The sequence below is a fragment of the Bos indicus genome, chromosome 19 (genome assembly GCF_029378745.1).
Source record: "Bos indicus isolate NIAB-ARS_2022 breed Sahiwal x Tharparkar chromosome 19, NIAB-ARS_B.indTharparkar_mat_pri_1.0, whole genome shotgun sequence".
Classification (NCBI taxonomy): Eukaryota; Metazoa; Chordata; class Mammalia; order Artiodactyla; family Bovidae; genus Bos; species Bos indicus.
Window position 1 is genome coordinate 50,504,036 of NC_091778.1, and position 19,845 is coordinate 50,523,880.

At 40.8% G+C, this 19,845-nt stretch overlaps 1 protein-coding gene across 1 annotated transcript in view; it reads right to left on the reverse strand.

Moving 5' to 3' along the window:
• Positions 1-845: 845 nt before the first annotated feature.
• PITPNC1 (phosphatidylinositol transfer protein cytoplasmic 1) overlaps positions 846-19,845 on the reverse strand; it is a 218,060-nt gene continuing 199,060 nt past the window's right edge. The window contains exons 7-10 of the mRNA XM_070773829.1: positions 17,527-17,682; positions 14,199-14,262; positions 4,686-4,804; positions 846-1,038 (exon numbers count right to left, since the gene is read on the reverse strand). Coding sequence (XP_070629930.1) covers positions 1,033-1,038; positions 4,686-4,804; positions 14,199-14,262; positions 17,527-17,682 — 345 coding nt within the window. The 3' untranslated portion in view covers positions 846-1,032. The remainder of the gene's footprint in view (positions 1,039-4,685; positions 4,805-14,198; positions 14,263-17,526; positions 17,683-19,845) is intronic.

Genomic DNA, 19,845 nt, shown 5'->3' on the forward strand with positions numbered 1-19,845 from the left:
ATGTCAGTCTGTTATGGTCATATTTATCCATGTAATTCTTAAAGATTTCTGAGGCCACAAGGGCACAAAGGGGAAGTTATTAAAAGACAGAAACAAGTGGCATTTTTATTAAATTCTATGAAAGGTATCAATAAGTTATTGTTAATTGCACTTGGAGCCTCTACAAGTTGATAATTAAAATTTCCAAAAAATTTAAAGAGTTAATTAGGCCCCAAATCCTGAGTCAGACTAACCAAAATAGGAATCTTAGTAACTTCTGGTATTCAAGTATTGATAAGGAGCAGTTCAAAATTTAACAATTAGGTGTGTTATGCCTGAGAAAATTTTTGAGAATTCCACGTTTGATGGGAGGAAACTTAACTTCATTATTTTACTGTACCTTGTAACACAGTGGTGTAAAGTTTTCATTTATTTACCCTTGAAGTCCATGCCAACCTCATCAAACGCCCAATAAACAAGGCTTCCTCCCTGGCGACCAGCTGCGGCCACAGATCTCTTCTGTCCTTCGCAAGTCTTGCATTTTACATCTAACGTGACACCCTGTGGCAGACTTAGGCAGTCATATTCTATGTGAAATTACTTAATCACATGCACACTCAAGAGATCAAAGGGACATGTCTGAGTGACAAAGCAGTCTTTTTCTATATCAGAAGATCCTTAAAAACAAACAAACAAGACCCAAAACCGAAAATATAAAACCCCATGAAATATTCATGTGAAGTTACTCTGATTTGGGCCGACATGGCTTATCTGAAGAGTGGATGCCAGGTAAATTCAGGGTGGCTTTTTTCTCAGGGTCTGGAAGTGTGAGAGTTTCTGGGGCAGACTTTTTCCGGGGCCGATCTCTGGGAACTGACAGGAATTCTGGTGCGTCAGTGGACAGAGGAGTGGATGGAGCGCTCGAAGGGGCACTGCGGACTGAAGACGGCAGCAGGGGGATGCTGGAGATAGAAATGGCAGGTGGGAAAACGCCAATTTTCTTATTGGTGGCTTCCTGAGTGGCTCGTTCAAATTCTCGGACTTCATCCATTGTCATGTCTTAAAGGCAAAAAATAGAAAGAAAAAAAAATGAGCACGTATTTGGAAGAGACACAAATGGATTCATCTCTCTGCCTTTTTAAAGGAGCTATTAGAATCCTATGATTAAGGGGGCTCTCCAGATTATTAGCCCAAATTAGCATTGAAATGCTAAACCCTGAATTTTTCCTTTTTACTGAGGCTGACCTCTGAAACAATATTCCTTTATGAACATCCATCCAAGATTTTCCAAAGCACTTTCAATGAGTACTTTAAGTATTCTGAAGACGAGTTTATCAGGCGAGCACAAAACCACACCAAGCTGTGTGTGTCTGTACATCCCTGTGCTGTGGACAAGGCTGGTATATGGAGCTATTATTAGACCTGGCCATCTTTTCTACAAAAGGAAGGTAATTAAAGCAATCAGTGGCCCCAAATGATACATATTAACAACTACTTTAGATCATGAAAAGACAAGTTTACCTTTACAGGGTAAACAGACAGATGATCAGAATTTCTCAACATGTTATCCTCTTGTTCAATAAATATACTTTTTGCATTCTAGGAGTTACTTGTTTCCTAACTATGCATCCATCCTGAGATCTTTGCAGGTGAAAAAACAAGTAAGATGGGACAGCAACAACAAACTTTTCTAATTATCCACAAACCAAGGAAACAAAACAGTTTCTCAAGGAAACATAAGAAGAAAAAGAGCAGAGAAGAAAAAGAGAGCAACACAAAATCAGTGCGAATTTCATTTAAAAGAAAAAAGAACGTTATTTGGCATCCAAGAAATAAATTCAGTAACGCCTTATTTAACGGGCATTGTCAGATGATACAGACTTGCCAAATGTCCGAAATGTTCTTATGTGAGAAAGTTAAAAAAAAATTCTTTCAAAGGCAAAGCCTTCCCTAATGTAAATACATTAAATAATGTATTACACACACTTACTACCAATTAGACATAATATATGGAAAGAATATCACTGTGCTCCAGTACAGTGGTGACTCATTTCTTAGGACTGATTTGCTTTATATAGTGCGGCATTTCTTCTCTCATTCTTAGGCACTCTATTATTACTCTCAGTCTGGCTATCCTTGGTATCCTTTGCCAATTTTGTTACTGGTAACTGGGAAACTAGGTAACTGGTCTTATTAAAAAAGCTCTGAGTGAAGGCCGACAAGCTTGTCCTGGTGTAAAAGGTGAAACCTGCTGACCATGGGCTTCTGTACCTGTTTTATCTTCCCAGAGACCCATGTTTTCACTTGTGTCCTTTCCCATGAACTTAGCTGGTGAGCTTTCATTGGATGACACTACACAAACCAGTATGAAGCATGCAGGCACTTTGGAAATATTAACTATGGAGTGAATATTCATAACATAGTATTAGTCATTAAGATAAATGACCTATAGTCATATCATAACATAAAGCAAACCAGAAATGTGTTTAAAAAAATCCTTAAGAGTATTTATTGGGAACAATTATTAAAATCTTCTGGAAGGGAAAAGTTTTTACAAAGGAAATTAAAAAATTATGCCCATGTTGATAGAATATAAAATTCAGAATATAGCAAGAACTGTACCTGTAAACTTACCACTTAGAACACTAAGGCTACTAGATAAGCTAAGAAATAAGATTAAGTTCTTTAAAGAGAGGTATTTCAAAATAAAACTGAGACTCAGAAAAGTTTCAGTGAATTTCAGCAAAGTTTATCTTTGAAAAATCAGGTTTTCTTTACAAGTGGCTGAATGGTGCGCTACTCCACACATCCAGCAGGGGGCAGAAATCCCCCAAAGTACAGAATTTTGATTCTACACTCCTGTTCAGTCTCTTAGAAGTTCTCTCCCTTGAAATGTGTTGAAACTGCTCAGTTGAAAAGGAGACTATTTCCTTATTGCTGGGGCCATGGATGTTCATTTTGCCCAGTTTCAATATAGTTTGTCTCTGCTCAGAAAGTACATCTAAATTTATTGAGCACCCATGTAATTTTGTGATGGACAGCAGCCTCTTGATTTCAACTTTTTCATTATGATAGAGAAGAAAAATATGGAAAAATCAATGACCCTTCCCAATTTAATGGAATTTCAAAGAATAAGGCAAGTGTGGTATGCATTTAAAGATAACCACATTGTGTAACTTCTGAGGAGATGGGCATTTCTGACACTGAAGTTATGGGAAGGGCTCTGAGTTGCAGCCAGAGAATGCACGGGCTTTCCCGTGGGGAGACCCATTCCAGGTATCACCATCTAAACGGTAAACTGACTTTCCAACAGTAATAATCAGAGTAAAATGGAAAGAAAACCAAACTAAGAGTCTTAAGCTGTAAGCTGTAAAAACTTAGGCTGAGGAAAGCGCTGTGTAGTATCCTTCGCTACGTGGCATCTTCCCCCTTCCTCTGGTTTCCTTTGTCATGCTTATATAGGGAGCAGCTTTCAGACAGCGGCTGAGAGGGGACAGGTATCAACATTCCTGAAGAAAAGGTAACCGAGAGTGATGGAAATTTAAGGACGGTTTCCTTACGAGCACTTCTAACTTTAGAACGGGAGAGAGAAAGGGGGAAGCCCTATAGGAACTGGCCAGCGTCTCCAGAGGAACACTTCAGTTTTAAGTCTGATCCAAACAGCTTCTGCAAATCCAATCACGGCATGCAAGAAGAGTTAGGGCCATTTCAGCCTCAAGGGCTGCCACATGCAGCCAGAAGCAGCACATAATGCCTGACACGGCACACTCCCAAGACATGCTCTCAGTTCACTCAACATTTCCAAGGTGCAGCCAGAGGTCTTCACAAATCTAGAGCATTCACAACAAGAGCCAGCTCTCAATTTTCTGAAACTACCCTGTCAATTTCTTACATAGCTGATATGCATTATTCTGGGGCTGACAGACAAGCGGGCTCAAGCTGGCACCCAAAGAGACCACAGCTCTGGCCAAAGATACATGAAAATGACTTGGTGATTACATTTTCTTTGTTATCTGTAATTCTTCCTCATAAGCGTGGATGACTGATGGAACTATATTTAAGATGCTGGCATGTAGACAGCACACTGTCGGCTCCCAGTCACCAACGTGCCATTAAATACCCTTGGGCTCTCTGAGGCTTAGGCCCCAGCTGGACCTAGCTCACCCCACCTCACTGCTCAGCCAGTGTGTATGCGTGGGCAGCAGCCCCATCTGGACAGGAACCTAAGTAAAAAGGAACCAAGGGTAAGACAGCCATAAAGAGCCGTGGAAAGCATTTCAAAGCAAATGCAAAGAAACTGAAAATACCAGATGAGCCAATAGCCCTCCCTGAAACGAAGGACTGAACGTTAACTATGTCTTTAAAAGTTACTGGCACTGATGTTCTAGCTTTCGTGTGACATCCGTTTCTAGCCCTCTGTTCTTCTGTGGTGCAGGCCACAAAATGTTTCCATTCTCTATACTCTTGGTTTTATGACCAAGACAACGTAACCTCTGAGTCAAGCGGCTTTAAAGAATAGAAATGTCTGGAAGCAAGAGGTAACATCGTCCAGTTAAGACCCAGCTCAGGTTCTTCGCCGACAGCCTCTGGGCTACAACGCTTTTTTGTGGAAGTTTGAGAACTGATGCGTTTGAAGTCATTTCAAAGATCGGTTTATGGGTACGTTTGGTAAAGAGTGGGCAACATGTTTTAAAAATTCTACATACACTTGTTTGGGCCTGGCTCTCTATGTCATCCACAGTGGAGGAATGCTGATTGCAAACTTTTATGTTGGTTTGTTCATGCATGTTTTTCTCGTATTCCCGAACATCATCCATTGTCATATCTGAAAGAAGGTCAAGACGTTGGCAACTTCCGTTATTAAAGGTGAACTTTCAATGGGGGAGACTTTAGGGGACGATGGCAGCTTAGCAGAAGCCAAAGAGAGGAGTAAAAAAGCGGGGAACTCACTAACTTTATGAAGAGTTAATCATAAAGTTAGCTAAACCAGCCAAAGGCGGAGTGAATACAAGGGAGTTAAGTCAAAACAGTCTTAGAGCTGAGAAGAATGGAGATTATTTAGGGGTGATTCTTGTACAGTGAGTTAGGTGGGTAGGAAGTATTAGCTAGGGTTACAGCCTGAGATCTCCTAAAAGCATGGTTAGAAGATCCCTGTAAGGGACAGGGTCAAGCTTGTGTGGTTTAATACTTACCTTTCATATACCTTTCAAAATAGATCTGGAGATTCTTTACAGCAATGCGTTCAACAACAGAAAGGACACTTTCATTGCTATTGTAAGAGACATGGCATTAAGGGCAGAGAAACGATGCCCACTGCTCCTGGTGAGATTTGGGTGCAGTGCTCACACGGAGATGTATTTTTGCACAGAACACATGGTGCCAGAGAGTGCAAGTCTACCCCGAACTTCAAGTCTAGCCTAACAGCATGAAAAGGGCTGCCACTACTTCCACCCACACAGTTCTATAAATAAAATGGCACATGACATTATGACTTTTTGGCCTGATTCTGCAGATTTTTCAGGATTTCAGAATAATAATTTCTTAAATCCTGTGGTTCTAAACAGGGGACAGTTCTGGTTGTCACGACAGAGGTGGAGGTGCTACTGGCATGTGGCCGGGAGGTGCCAGGGATGTGGTAGCACAGGCCTCCTCCCTCCCCGACAAAGAATTATCTGGCCCAGAATGTCCGTGGTGCCGAGAAGGTTGAGAAACCTTGTCTAAATCCAAGGGATAAAAAAACTTCAACAAAGAACCTGTTATCTTCGGTATGTGCAATGCATAAAAATAATAATTAGTGTCACTTTAAATGTTTCTGTTGCTTTATCCTGCACTCCCCACTCCACTCCTTGGAAATTTTACAACAATTCATTAGCAGTTTCCCCAGATGGGGATTCCTCTGCCACTCTCCTGGCAGAATTTAACTTCATGCCTCTTTACAATGAATGGTACACGCTCAACAATAGGTTAATCAAGCTACCATCTTGATCACTAATTAGCTTGGTGGGGATTTAGAGCGAGTATTTACAGCTGGAATTTTTCCCTTAGTATTTTCTGCATCATGTGGTCTGCTGTCTTTTTATATCAGCCCTTGTGTGTCACGTGAGAGTCTCTTCAATTCCAAAGGGCAGACTTGCGAGAAGTTTATGAATTAATTCAGTGTGGTCTGGGGCCAAGACGGAGGGCAGCTCTAAATCCAGACCTGGGTGATATTATTTAGATGGTGACACCCCCACACCCTGAAACCGTTAATTAAAAATGCCATCCATAAGCAATGTAGGTATCAAGAATGCTAAGCAACAGTCTGGCCAAGCGAAGAGCATGCTTTTCTTTTAGAAAATCAAGGTAACTGCAAAGCAGTAAAGAGATGCTGCTTTGTGAATAGAACAAAACATCTTTGTTAACAATAGTAACATCCTTTCAATACAACCACTTTAATTTCAATGCCCGGTTATCAAAAGTTCTTAAACCCAAATATACCTGGAATGAATACTGAGATCATTTTAAATTAAGAGTTCAAAATTAAAGAAATTTCTTTATACATACATTCATTAGACACTTTATTTCCCCCCTCACTGGCATGCTAGTGATTTTAAAAACAAAAACAAAGGAGGCTTCATTTCTTTGTTCTAGTGAATCTCAACGGAAATCATTCTTTACCTTTAATTAGCTCAATGTTAACAGGGGCTTAAACTGTGTGACTAGGGACTTTCAAAGATTTTTATGGATGTGAAGAAAGATTTAATAATGAAGATACTCATTATTAGCTTGTTCATAATAGTGAAAAATTGAAAACAACTCTGGGGCCTGATAGTATTATGCAGCAATTAAAAATGATGCATAAGAATATTGAACACTATAAAGAAATGGCTTTGGTATATTGTTAAATAAAATATTGGAGGTAAAAGAAATCATTTTTGCCAGAAAAAAAACAAAAGGATACACTTCTAAATGTTAACAGTGATTGTTTTGAGGAGTTGAAATTTTAATTTTCTCCTTTCGCTTATCTATATTTTCTAAATTTTCTACATCAAATCTGAATTATTTCTGTAAGAAAGAAAGAGTGTTAAAGAAAAAAAAAAGGAAAGAGAATGTTATTTCAAAATCAATTATTTGGGGTCCTTAGAAGATGGATACCATCAATTTGCACTTGTATAAGAAGATACACTTTAGAAAAGAGTACTTGCCGATTTTAGAATCATGATCCCCCCCTTTTTAAAATGAAGAGTTAAGAAACAGTTGCAGAAAACTTCATCTTAAAGAAAAAAAATCTCTCAATTAGACCACATAATAATGAACATTTCTAGGGAGTTTCCTGGTGATCTACTGGTTAGGATTCAGTGTTTTCACTGCCACGAACAGACAAAAAACAGAAAAAAGAATGAACCTTCTAGTACAGGGTGTTCTCTAAAAGATAATGATAATTTGGTCCCAGCCAATGCTGAAGGAAAATGTTTGTCTAAATCGTGAACTATCCTCTCATACCATGCATGCTTATGGAAATGATGTCAATATTCCTCAATAATTTATGGAAAGCCTAATCAAGTGAAAATGTTCGTATTCAGGTTATCTGATAGAATGCACTACATCTTGCTTCAGCAAAGTGTATTACCTTGAAATCTATAAATGAGTCAATTTTTTAGTAAATTCAATTACACATGCCCGATGATGGATTATACTTTTGGAGTTGATTCATCTTCATTACTAATTGATTTTCAAGGATCAGAGCGACTTCTCACAGTTTAGGTTCAGATCTCTTTGTCCCCAGCAAAACAGTGCTTATGTATATCAGATAAACTCTTAAAGGAATCCTATGTCAATTATTTTGCAAATAACTGAATTTAATTATCCCTTAATTTACAGATCTGAAAGGTCATATTTACTTTTTTCAAGTAGAGTTTCTTAAATGAAGTCTTCTTAAACACGTAATACTGGCCTAATGGCCTGATTTAAGAGACTACTGGACCTAGTTCCAAAGTTCTTCTGGTAAGGAAGCTGTATCCCAGTATCTCTGACACTTGGCCATCAGAGGGTGACTGATCATCTGGCGGCATAAATATTCTCTTTGTTGCAAGATTTCCTGTCTTTGTCCTCTTGCAAGATCGTTTCTGTCCTTCTTTTTCTCACTCTCTTTCAGGTGAGAGAATAAGCAGACCCCAGTCTTCTATTCCAGCATGTGAAAGTGAAAGTGAAGTCGCTCAGCCATGTCCGACTCTTTGCGACCCCGTGGACTGTAGCTCACCAGGCTCCTCCGTCCATGGGATTCTCCAGGCAAGAGTACTGGAGTGGGTTGTGACAGTCACACTAAATTGGCCTGGGTAGAACCCTCTCCTCTACCACCAGCCCAGCTTTATTATAGAAGCTCTGGACTCAGAGGATTTGTTAAGAAGCTCCTTCAATTTCTTAAACCATGAACTAAGCAAAATATACCTCTGTATGAGTCTTGGTCTGCTTCAACTATTTTCTGTTTTGTTATAAAATGTGGATTTCAATTATTATTTACTTACTGAATCACTCAACTAATGTGTGAATTATATTCCATAGAAATAATTCAAATAGTACTGGATTATATAGAGAAAAGAGTTTGATCTCTTTTAACTTCCTGTATCCTATTCCTTCTGGATATAACCACTGACAGGTTTTTTCCTATGAATTTGCATGTGTTACACATGCACATTACACACACACATACAGTCTCATTTATTTTCACATTTATGGAATCATACTATAGTCTACTATATGACACAAGTTGATCTGGCTTACTTTTTCCACTAATGGAAAATGAACATATTTCCATACCAGTACATATAGAACTACCTCATTCTTTTTAACACACAATACTTATCATATGAGTGGTATCATAATTTACTTGACCATATTTCTGTTGAAGGACATTTACATGGAGACTAGATTTTAGCTCTTATCAGCAACACTACACTGAATAGCTTTGTATTTATATTCAGGAACATGTATGTGCATTCCTTAAGAATGCGTATCTAGAGCTGGTATTACTGGGCCACAGATTATTTATATTTCCCATCATCAGTTTTTATGGAAACTGTTAGTGTGTTCTCCCACCTATACAAAACTGGATTATTATCGCTCGTTTTAAATTTTGCTATCAGATGGGCAAATGTCATATCTTCTTGCTATTTTCATTTCTTGTGATTAGTAGAGAAGACACTGGTTATTTGCATTTCTTCTTCCATGGTTTACCTATTCAGGTTGTTTACCTTTTTTCTAGTGAGTGCTGGATTTTTAATTTATAGGACCTCTCTGTATATTGTGGATATTAGTCCTCCGTTGGCTACATATATCACAAATAGCTTCTCTTAATCATTCAGCTTTGTTTATGGTGGCAATTTTCTTTCAATCATTTTATTAAAGATTTCACTGGAAGTGGAGGCAAGATTGTATATCTGAAAGGCCTTTAGGGTAGAAGTCAGCTGAATGTACAGAGATGCTCCAAATGCCACCAAACAAAATGTCTGCAGTCAGAAATTTTCCTTCATTATACAGTTTTAATAGAGAGTCAGATTCATGTTGATGTATGGCAAAACCAATACAATACTGTAAAGTAATTAACCTCCAATTAAAATAAATAAATTTATATTTTAAAAAATTAAAAAGAATTATATAATTTTCAAAAAAAGAGTCATATAGCTTAATTCAATGACCTAGCCAATGGCATATTATATTTTATTTCCTTCTACAAATATTTTCTCTCCATTTCCAGGCCTGTCAGCCTAAACAGAAGTAACTTTTTCTTTTGTTGTTGTTCTAGTCAAAATGGAAGTCTTAAACAAGTGGCTGGGTTAGAGGAAGCTCCAGCAATCAAGAATTATGTCTGATACCCCTTTGACTTCAACAAAATGGTGGCCCATCCTTTGGGAAGCGCTTTTTTTTTTTTTTTTAAAAAGGCTATAAATTCAACAGGTGCTTATTACAAACAATTTACTTTTTTTTTTTCCTGTAGTGAAAGTAGCTAATCCTCAAGGCTTGGTGTATACCCTTTCCTTGTAATTCAGATCACAAGATCTAGAATTGTAATCTACAGTTATGATTTTTCTGCAGTTCTTAATCTGGGGAAGTGGAGAGCAGAGTCACAGATCCCTTTGAAAATGTGATGGAGTACAACGGGTTCTTTCCAGAAAAATGAATGTAAGCAGATACACATAAAATGCTGCCTAAGAGACATGGGACTTAAATTCATGATTCAGGAAACCTGCAACCATTAAAAAACGCTGGCTTGGTGAAATCAACCAGCTAATGCTAGCCTTTGAGTCAGCTTCTTTCTCCAACTTCAGCTTGATTCTTTCACTGTTAGATTGCTCTTGGGACTCCAGAATGATCTCTAAGTCATTTTTGTGAGGGAGTTTCATCTGTACTAGCCAGAACAACCCCCTATTTTTTGGGAGGGTCAGGATTCATGAAATTCCACTCAATCACAGCCTCCCTTGGGCAACCCTCTGTGTTCCTCTCAAAATACTGTCAGATTTGTGAAGCAAAACCAAGCTTTGGTGAAGCTGGGCTGCCTATTTTTATTCACCTTTTCTTTTACCCCATCTTCTAAAATATGCAGTTGTTTTTTTCTGATTAGTGTTCCAGTCATGCAGGAGACACCCAAGGCTCATGGATAAAGACCAATCAAGGCTTTGAAAACCAAACCCAACTACTCCAACAGTAGAAACGGTTGTACTTTAGGACAAACAAGAGCAGAATAAAATCTGTTTAGGGAAATAGTTACTGGGACAGTCAAATGCTAAAATTCAGGAAGGATACAAAATTAATGCTTGGGCAAGAAATGATTACTGTCATTTATAGTGTCCTTTTTAAAAAAAACAAAACAAAATACAACTCAGTTAAGCACATGCACTGGAGAAGGAAATGGCAACCCACTCCAGTATTCTTGCCTGGAGAATCCCAGGGACGGGGGAGCCTGGTGGGCTGCCGTCTATGGGGTCACACAGAGTCGACACGACTGAAGCGACTTAGCAGCAGCAGCAGCAAGCACTGGAGGTGGTGAGTCTAATTAGGGAGAAAGACATCATACAGGGCTGCCAGTGTATAAAGATATATAGTTTGGGCACTGTAGGAGCACAGCCCAGGGTCAACAGAACTAAAATTCAGCGCTCAGCCGACAGCACCTGCTGAATCTGCTTGGAAGGGGTGCCTTTTTGTAAGGCTTACAAGGCACCAGAGTTTAGCAGTTGGCCCTGAAGACATCTACCATTTTCTAGTCTAATTAAATTTGGACTGAATTAATTAAACTGTCCTTTCAATCTGATTTAAAGTTGTTCTTAAAACTTTTGGGACTTCCCTGGCGGTCCAGCGGTTAAGACTCTGCGTTTCCAATGCAGGGGGCTCGGGCTCAATGCCTGATTGGAGAACTAGTGCTGTGGCCAAAAAACGAAAACAAAAACCAAAAACCGAAAAACAAAAAAACCTTTGGGATTCACCTGGAGGGCTTGTTAAAACACAAGGGGGTGTGCCAGGCTACACCCCCAGAATATCTGATTCAGCAGGTTTGGGGTGGAGTCTGATAATCTGAAACAAGTACCCCAGGGATGCTGACGTTGCAGGCCCAGGACCTCACTGGGAGAGTAAGTGCCATAAGCTATAGGAAAGGGTTTCTTTACTTTGAAGCCTTTCCATGTTTACTAGTGAAAGCCTCACTGAGCCTGTATAGACCAAAGAAAAATAAACAACTTCAGGTACCCAAAACTGAAGGGCTGTGCTGGTGGGCGATGACACACCCGTTTACCTGAAAGGCTTGCAGTACACAGCATTACCTTGAATAAGGAAGAGGTTGTGGGCAGGGTTCTTAGCATTTAGTTGATTGAGTATCTGCATCTGTGTAATGAAGAAGCTACCACTTTCCTGGCAAGCCACTCAGCTGGGGACAAGGATGCCAGTAATTTACATGAAATTGATGGGGCAGGTCTCAGACCCTTTGCAGAGTGAAAAGGCTGCTTGTTTTGGTTGGGGCTAGGACTGTATATACAGCGGGTGGAGGCCTTCTCCGGGGAGTACACGGCGCCCCTGATGATCTACATCCACTAAACCACATGCTGTTTTTCTGCACTCAGATACAGAAAGGGCTTTTTGTCAGTAGGCTCCTTGAGTTAATTCCTGTCTCCACCTCTCCATCTTAAGTAGGTGTTCTCTTTTTAAAGGCCTTCCTTTGATGCGTTATTCTAGCTTTGGGCCCTTGTAATAGTCTGAGATTTTTTTTTTTTTGGACTAAAAGTCTTTAAGTCTCTTGGTTGCTGAGGGCTTGGTTGAGATGGAAAAAAAATCGGTCCTTGTCCTCTGCACCCCAGCTGTTCCTTTACTAGAGGCCTGCCCACATTTTCTCGTCCTTTATCCTGCCTCTACTCAGACTCTCTTTTCTGGTCAATAGGCTTGCAGTGTTTTGTCTTCTTGGTTAGGGTGCAGCTACCCTTTTCCATGCTGCCTTTTCTGAAAAGTCCTCGAAGGCCTCATGGTATTCCAGAGAAATCTATTACGTTGCCCTGTCTCCTGGTCTTCAAGATGGTCGAGGTTTGGCTCTTCAGGCTTCAGTTCACTGACCAAACTTCTCACCAGTTTGAGCCTATTATTCTTTGACTATCCTTTTGAAATTCCCTTAGGACGCCAAGAGCGTGGACGAGTGCAAGTTGGGGGAGACCAGCAGTTGTTAACCTTTGGGGTGTCCCTCTAAGAATCTGTGAAAAGCTCCCCAGAAAAAACAACCAGAAAGATCTGTTTAGTGATCTGGGGAAGTAATCATGGGAGACTCTCCCTCCTCCCATCTCACAACAGACAACCACAAAGAAGTGCTGGGGAGACTTGTGACAGTGTGGCCAGTCGGTGTAGAGCTGCCTGTGAACAGCATCCCGGGTCCTGGGGAGGTGTGATTATTGTTCTCTGGTTGCTGAGTTGTGTCCAGCTCTTTGTGACCCTATGGACTGTAGCCCGCCAGGCTCCTCTGTCCATAGGATTTCCAAGGAAGAATACTGGAGGGGGTTGCCGTTTCCTTCTCCAGGGGATCTTTCCAACCCAGGAATCGAACCCAAGTCTCCTGGATTGGCAGGTGGATTCTTTACCACTGAGTCACTAGGGAAGCCCAGGGGCATGTGATTAAGAGAAAGCAAATGGTGATCTTTCAAAAGCATCTCTTCTAGAGGTCTGCATTTGGGCAAGCCAAGGAAGAGGCAAAGATGTATTTGCTTTTCAGCAAATCTGGGAAAACTGTGCAAAAAAAGAAAAAAAAAAAAAGCACACCCATAGCCTACAAAACCCTATTTTGGAAAATATGGTTCAGAAACAGCTAACGGTCACTGTCTTTGTCTGTTCAGTCCACTGTAACTTTTCACTTTAAATTTGATGCCTTCAGCTAAGGAGAGGGCATTGGTGAAACAATGATACAAAGGCACCAAAATGCAATCGAGGTTATGCTGAGAACAAATTCAATGTGACTTAGGAAAAGGCCAAAGAGAAGAGCATTTTCATTAGGCAATCAGATCTGACCCAAGTCACCAACTGGGTGTGTTTGTTTCTTTTTATAGTCAAGGACTCAAGCCTCTGATGACTGATTCTGGGAATGTAGGGGATTCACGTGGACAAAATGATAGCACTGCAGATATGGAAAGTGTGGTTCATCCATCATGGGATGAAACAAACCTTGTTTCTTTTCACTTACTGGAAATATACAGAACTGGTTTAATTCTTCTCAACTCATTTTTTAAAAAGCTAGAACAACAGTCTCAGTTAGAATTAAGGGGTCACCAATTTCTTTGCCCTTGAATCCCTGCAGAGTCCTTATATTTTTGGTGAGGGAGTGTTTCAAAGGACTCAAGTCAAAGGACTGCTTTCACCTGATATGGTGCTTAATGACAAGATCAAGGCAGCATTGATCTTGAGGTCTGGGATAAATTAGAGGGGTTTGAAGCCAATCCAACAGAGGATCATAGAACCCTGCACTATCAAGCATGCAGGCATCAAACATATTGAGGTCCTACTTAGTCAATAATTAAGTGCTGTGGTTATTTTAGACCAAGCTTCTATCATTACATTCTTCTTCATTATGTCCCATGGACAATGCTATTTTCAATACAGGAAGCAATAGCTCTGCCTTTGTTGTTGAATTTCTAGGTAGCAGTTGAAGCCAGATGGACTGAAAGTCCAAGCCAATGTGTTATGAAGTTGTTCTATAACTGATTTTGTGGGAGTTGACTTACCATACCACTCATCAACCCAAGCAAAAGCCTGTCTATGTCCAATCAGAAGAATATCTCGAACCACCTAAAAAAGCAAAAGAAGGAAGTTGACAGAATACCAGGTTTGATTAAAACGATCTGGAAAAGGAATGGTTTCCAATTCTAGGAAACCTGACAGTTACAAATTTCTGCATCCCTCTGTCCATATGGGATGACAATTAGAGGAAGACATACTTACTCTCAGCCCTTTCCCATGGTGTACACATACACTTGCTGTAAATTAATCTCTTTATCTTATTTGAAAGTTGGGCTGGAAGCTGTTCAAAATAATGACAACCACTTGGCAGTCACACAACAGTGACTGGAACGAGTCTCCAGGGCTGATCACCCTCGGATTTTTCTCTTCATTTATCTTTACCTAAAACAGGTTCTACTTTCCATTTGTGGAAGGGTGCATCTCACAGGCGCCAGGAGGTCATAAATGTTGGAAATCAAGCGCATTTGTTTGGATAGAAAAATCACTTCCAAGACCAAAGCACTTAGAACTCTCTCTTCTCTAGTGAAGTATCCTATATATTGGTAATTTTTTTTTTTTTAAGTAATTGAAGGTGTGGGATTCAAGATAAGTAAATATCTTTCTAAGCTTGGCTTTCATGTAGTAGAAGTCACGGGAGGGAGCAGTTTAGTCAGCTATTATGTTAACTATTATTGAAAGTCATGAAATAAGAAACCTGAACCAGAGTAGAACCTAATGGGAATGATGAGCTTGATTGGAGATGAAAGGAATGAAATTATTTCTTATGGTGGCACATAATGGCAATAGAAGATTAAGAAAAATAACTGTAAAGAGTTTGTGTGTTATACCATTTATGTGCTTTTATTTCATGGCATTCTTTTTTCGGCCTTCTATGGCTATAAATACAGCATGCCTTTTTACCTTTCTTAAATACTCAGTACTGTCCTTCCAACATTTCCTTCCTCCTGACAAACAAATCTAGCAATTGTCAAAAACCTCTTGTAGAAGGTTCGAGCATGTTTCAAGAAATGAAGGATTTTAATTCAGTGAATTTGCAGAAACAAGGGAAGCCTTCATAATGAAGTGTTTATTATTCCAGGCCTATGGATATCTAGTGAGGCTTTTATGATTTGGAAGGAGGAAACATATAATGAAACTAAGAAATAACATGAAGCCATGCACACTTGAGTGCTGAGTGTGTCAAATTCATGGGAATTAAAAGAACAGCATTGAGGCGTCAGTAAATACGCCCTATTGCATTAAGCACAACACAGCTGTCTGCTGGAAACAAGAATCCAATGATGTGCTAATGGCTCGCTTTCGAACATTTTTTCCCCCGTGAACTGTGACTAGATTCTTCAAAAACAAAAGGTGTTCCGAGAAAGGCATCCCTGGCACTTGAAACCCACGCAAATACGAGCCTCAGACTCTCATTAGTAGCTCGTGTGCCACAGCAGGTGTGTTTCGGGGGTGTTGATGACACTTCATTATATTTGGAAATGGGCGATGGGAATGCCTATTGCTAGAGCGTAATTCTTACAGGTATTTTAAAGAAACGGATTCTCAAAACTAGAAACACAATGACCCCTGTGGCAATCTGAATATGTTTTGTGAGAAGACGAGATAATGAAACATACTATGGTAGTGGCCCCAGTAAGAGGAGATCTTTCGGGGTTTTTTAAAAACAGGTGGGATGTTGTAGGAAGTCAAGAATATACTGCCAGAGACAGTCGCAGAGCTGAGGCTGGAAAATATTTACTCTTGGAGTCTGGACTTTCTTTCTTCTTAATAACTGGGACACAGCAGGAAAACAGCAGGTCCCAGAACTTGATTTCTATGCATGCCACTTGGCTCTCACCCCTGGCTGGGCAAAAACGGATTCTGGAGCTCAGCAGATTAGTACATTTCTCTGTCTCAAATTTGCTCCAGGCCCTGCTATTATCAGGAAAGCAAGTTCAATCTATTTCTTGGACCCAAATTCAAGATTTACACATTTTACTATCAATTGGCTCCCTAAGCTCAGTAGACAAATCCATCTAAGTAACAAACAGCTCAGTGCATTAAGGTTAAATTCCAGTGCCCCCAAAAGAATTTCAGAAAGCTATTCTTTATCAGTTTTTAAATGGAAAAATAAACAGATATCTAGCCTATCTGGAATGTAGAGACAACTTGGATAGTACTTATTCTCATGAAAATAGGAGTTACAAAGGGCAGTGCTCAGCACTGCATTTCCAATTAATTTCCATGAGGATAAGAGTTATGTTCAGTTCAGTTCAGTGCAGTCGCTCAGTCGTGTCCGGCTCTGCGACCCCATGAACCGCAGCACGCCAGGCCTCCCTGTCCATCACCAACTCCTGGAGTTTACCCAAACTCATGTCCACAGAGTCAGTGATGCCATTCAACCATCTCATCCTCTGTCATCCCCCTTTCCTCCTGCCCTCAATCTTTCCCAGCATCAGGGTCTTTTCGAATGAGTCAGCTCTTCCCATCAGGTGGCCAAAGTATTGGAGTTTCAGCTTCAACATCAGTCCTTCCAATGAACACCCAGGACTGATCTCCTTTAGAATGGACTGGTTGGATCTCCTTGCAGTCCAAGGGACTCTCAAGAGTCTTCTCCAACACCACAGTTCAAAAGCATCAATTCTTCTGCTCTCAGCTTTCTTTATAGTCCAACTCTCACATCCATACATGACTACTGGAAGAGTTATGTTACAAGCACCCAATAAACTTAAATCATCGCTAAATGGGTTCCTGCTACAAAATTAACATGTTTAGCCAAAGGAGGTATACAACTAAAACCTGTGTTTTGAGCTTGCCAATAATTCTTTGGTAACAGAGTTATTAAAAGGGCAGAAATGCTGGGGTACATCATCTAATGGGACCACTGGGGTTTCTTCTGTCTCTTGGGGCATCTTTTACTTCAGGTGTCTACATTTGCAGGATCTTTTGAGTGAGGGCTATCCTTGAGGGGACAGTGCACACGGATAAACCCTGTGCCTCTGCCTGGAACCTGAGTGCCCAAGCACCAAGTACAAGAACCTCTCTTTGAAACTAGGAGAGCCCAAGAGAACCATACTTTGAGAGCCCAACTTCCTGAGCATACTCACCCAGTAGACATGGAAGTCACAAAATGAGGGATGAAGTGTAAGATATCTGTTAGTAGAAGAAAGTTAAACAGTAGGCAAAATTCACTTTTATGGAAACAGTGTTTTCTAGATGCAGGTAACTTGTGTTGGTTCAGTGCCTATACATCTGTTGGGCACTGGGCACTCCGGCTCACAACAAAGACAGTTACTTTGCCCACAGCCCGGAAACTGCCAACCATTCACTTACCTTGTGTACAAATTGTTCCACTCTGGTTTGAAGCCCCCAGACCTCGAACTTCACGGTCACCAGCTTATAGGAACACATGATGGGCTGATGACTATCTCTCCAACCTTCCCTTAACTGTCCTCGTCCTGTCTTCTCTGACTTGAAGTGTTTAGGATCCTGGAGGAAAAAATATATCAAAGAAATGAAAACTTAAAAGTTCAACCATCATTTTTATGAAATAAATGAATACAGAAAGCTAAGTGAAAGAAACCAGTCACCATAATAAGTATCTCAAGGAAATGAGTGCTTCTGGGGAGGAAAGGGTGGTGATCTCGAGTGTGGCTCTGTAGCCATTTTTGAATCTTCAGTACCAACTGTGCCATGCTATCACCTGAACCAACCCAGGAACTGCCATTGAAATTATAGGTATAGGCCTGGGAAGATTACGAGGATAACGTTATATATGAAAAAAGCATAAGCATAGAGTTTGGTCCATAGCAAGTGCTCAACTGATGTTGGCTATTATTGTACTTCCCAAGGCAGTCAGTGAAGCCTCTGATGCTCAGCCCTACAGTCCAGGGAACAGACAGCAATGCCTTTCCAAAGCACCCTGGAATTGCTGGTAAAAGCTGATGTTTAAGACGATGGGACTATTTCCTGCCTGACTTGTGTTCTTACACCACAAAATGCCAGCAGGAACAAAGAGAGGAGACCAATAAATCAAAAGAATACCACGAGATTATAGGAGATAACCTCCAAAGATGGCCCCCACTCACTCCCTCCCTCACTGTGCCTGCGTGTTGTTTCTCTCACCAAGTTGTGGAGGGTACTTCCTCTCCTCATGAATCTAGACTGGTCTGTGACTTGCTTTGACCAAAAGAATGTGGCAGAAGAGACACTGTGTCAGTTTGGGTCTTTAAGAGAAGCTGGAAACCAGAAGTCTGCCACAATGCAAAATGTCTTGTTTGATTATCCTGAGACCATGATGGAGTGAGGAAGCCCAAGCCAAGCTTGCCACATGGAGGGCCATGTGGAGAGAGGCTCACTCATTCTGGCTGAGAAGCCATGCACATGAGCGATAAAGCCATCTTTAATATTTTAGCTCAAGCCTATACCATGAGGAACAGGAGATCCTGTCCAGCTAAGCCCAGTTGAGATGGCAGAATTGTGAGAACTACCACACTGTTGTTTTAAATCACTAAAGTCTGTTTTCCTAAATGGCTAGTCAGTCATCCTATTACTGGCTTATATATTCCTTCTTTTTTTTCCCCACACCAGGCTGCTTGTGAGATCTTAATTCCCCAACCAGAGATTGAACCCAGGCAGTGAAAGCACGGAGGCCTAACCACTGGACCGCCAGGGAATTCCCATAAGCTGCTAAATTCTGGGATGAACTGTTACTTAGCAAGAGAACAAAACAGAAACATCATGTGGATTCCAAGCAGATGTAATAACTGGATCTCCAAAGACAAAAGGGAAGGAATGCTGCTTTGTTCTTTCCCAGCACTCTCCAAAAGTTCGTACCATTAGCTACATCCACAAAAACTATACACAAGGAAATGCACACCTGCCAAGCCATTCCTGCAACTTCAAACACAAAAGCTGGAGTTAAACAGGGGACGCTGGTTTCTTTCCCCATCTGCCCTTTACTTTCCCACAAGAGGGACATGATGGTGAATAATGAGCTCACCACCAACTATCTGGAGGCTCAGAAGACATGGCTGCCACATGGTGGCCGAGCAGAATATACAAAGGCAAACCCTCATGAACCTGAGTGACGGTTGTCCTACTCCAGTTAGCAACTGGGTAAACAAAGGATAGTTGCAGAGCCAGCAAGCAGTTGGAAGCCAGAGGCCAAAGCTCCTGGCAACCCAGACATGTAAGGGACAAAGGACCCGCAAACAAAGCAAGTGCGGCTGTGGCTGGAGCTGCCTTCATTTGTCTTGGGTCCTGTGCAGTGGGCCTGAGAAAGGCCTGCAGGTGGAGGCCCCCGGGTCAGCTGGGTGCACCCCCACACTCGCCTTCCCAACACTAGTACCTGACTCATGGACTGGCCCCAGCTTGTTCCTTCAGCTGACCACTGCGGAACTTGAAACGATACCTATTGTGGAATCTTCGTGTAGATTCCAGACATCTCAAGAATAAAATAAGGCTCTGCTGTATTAAATGTGAAACACTGGTAGACTGCATTTCCAAAGTCGTTAAAACTTGTGGGGCCTCACAGCAAACTTCGGATCTGAGAAAGACCAGAAAAGTACTGCCTGCAGTGTGAAAACTATGGAGACACTTAAATTTGTGTGTGGTTCCTTTTCCTCGTGGAACTACAAAAGTGTACAATGA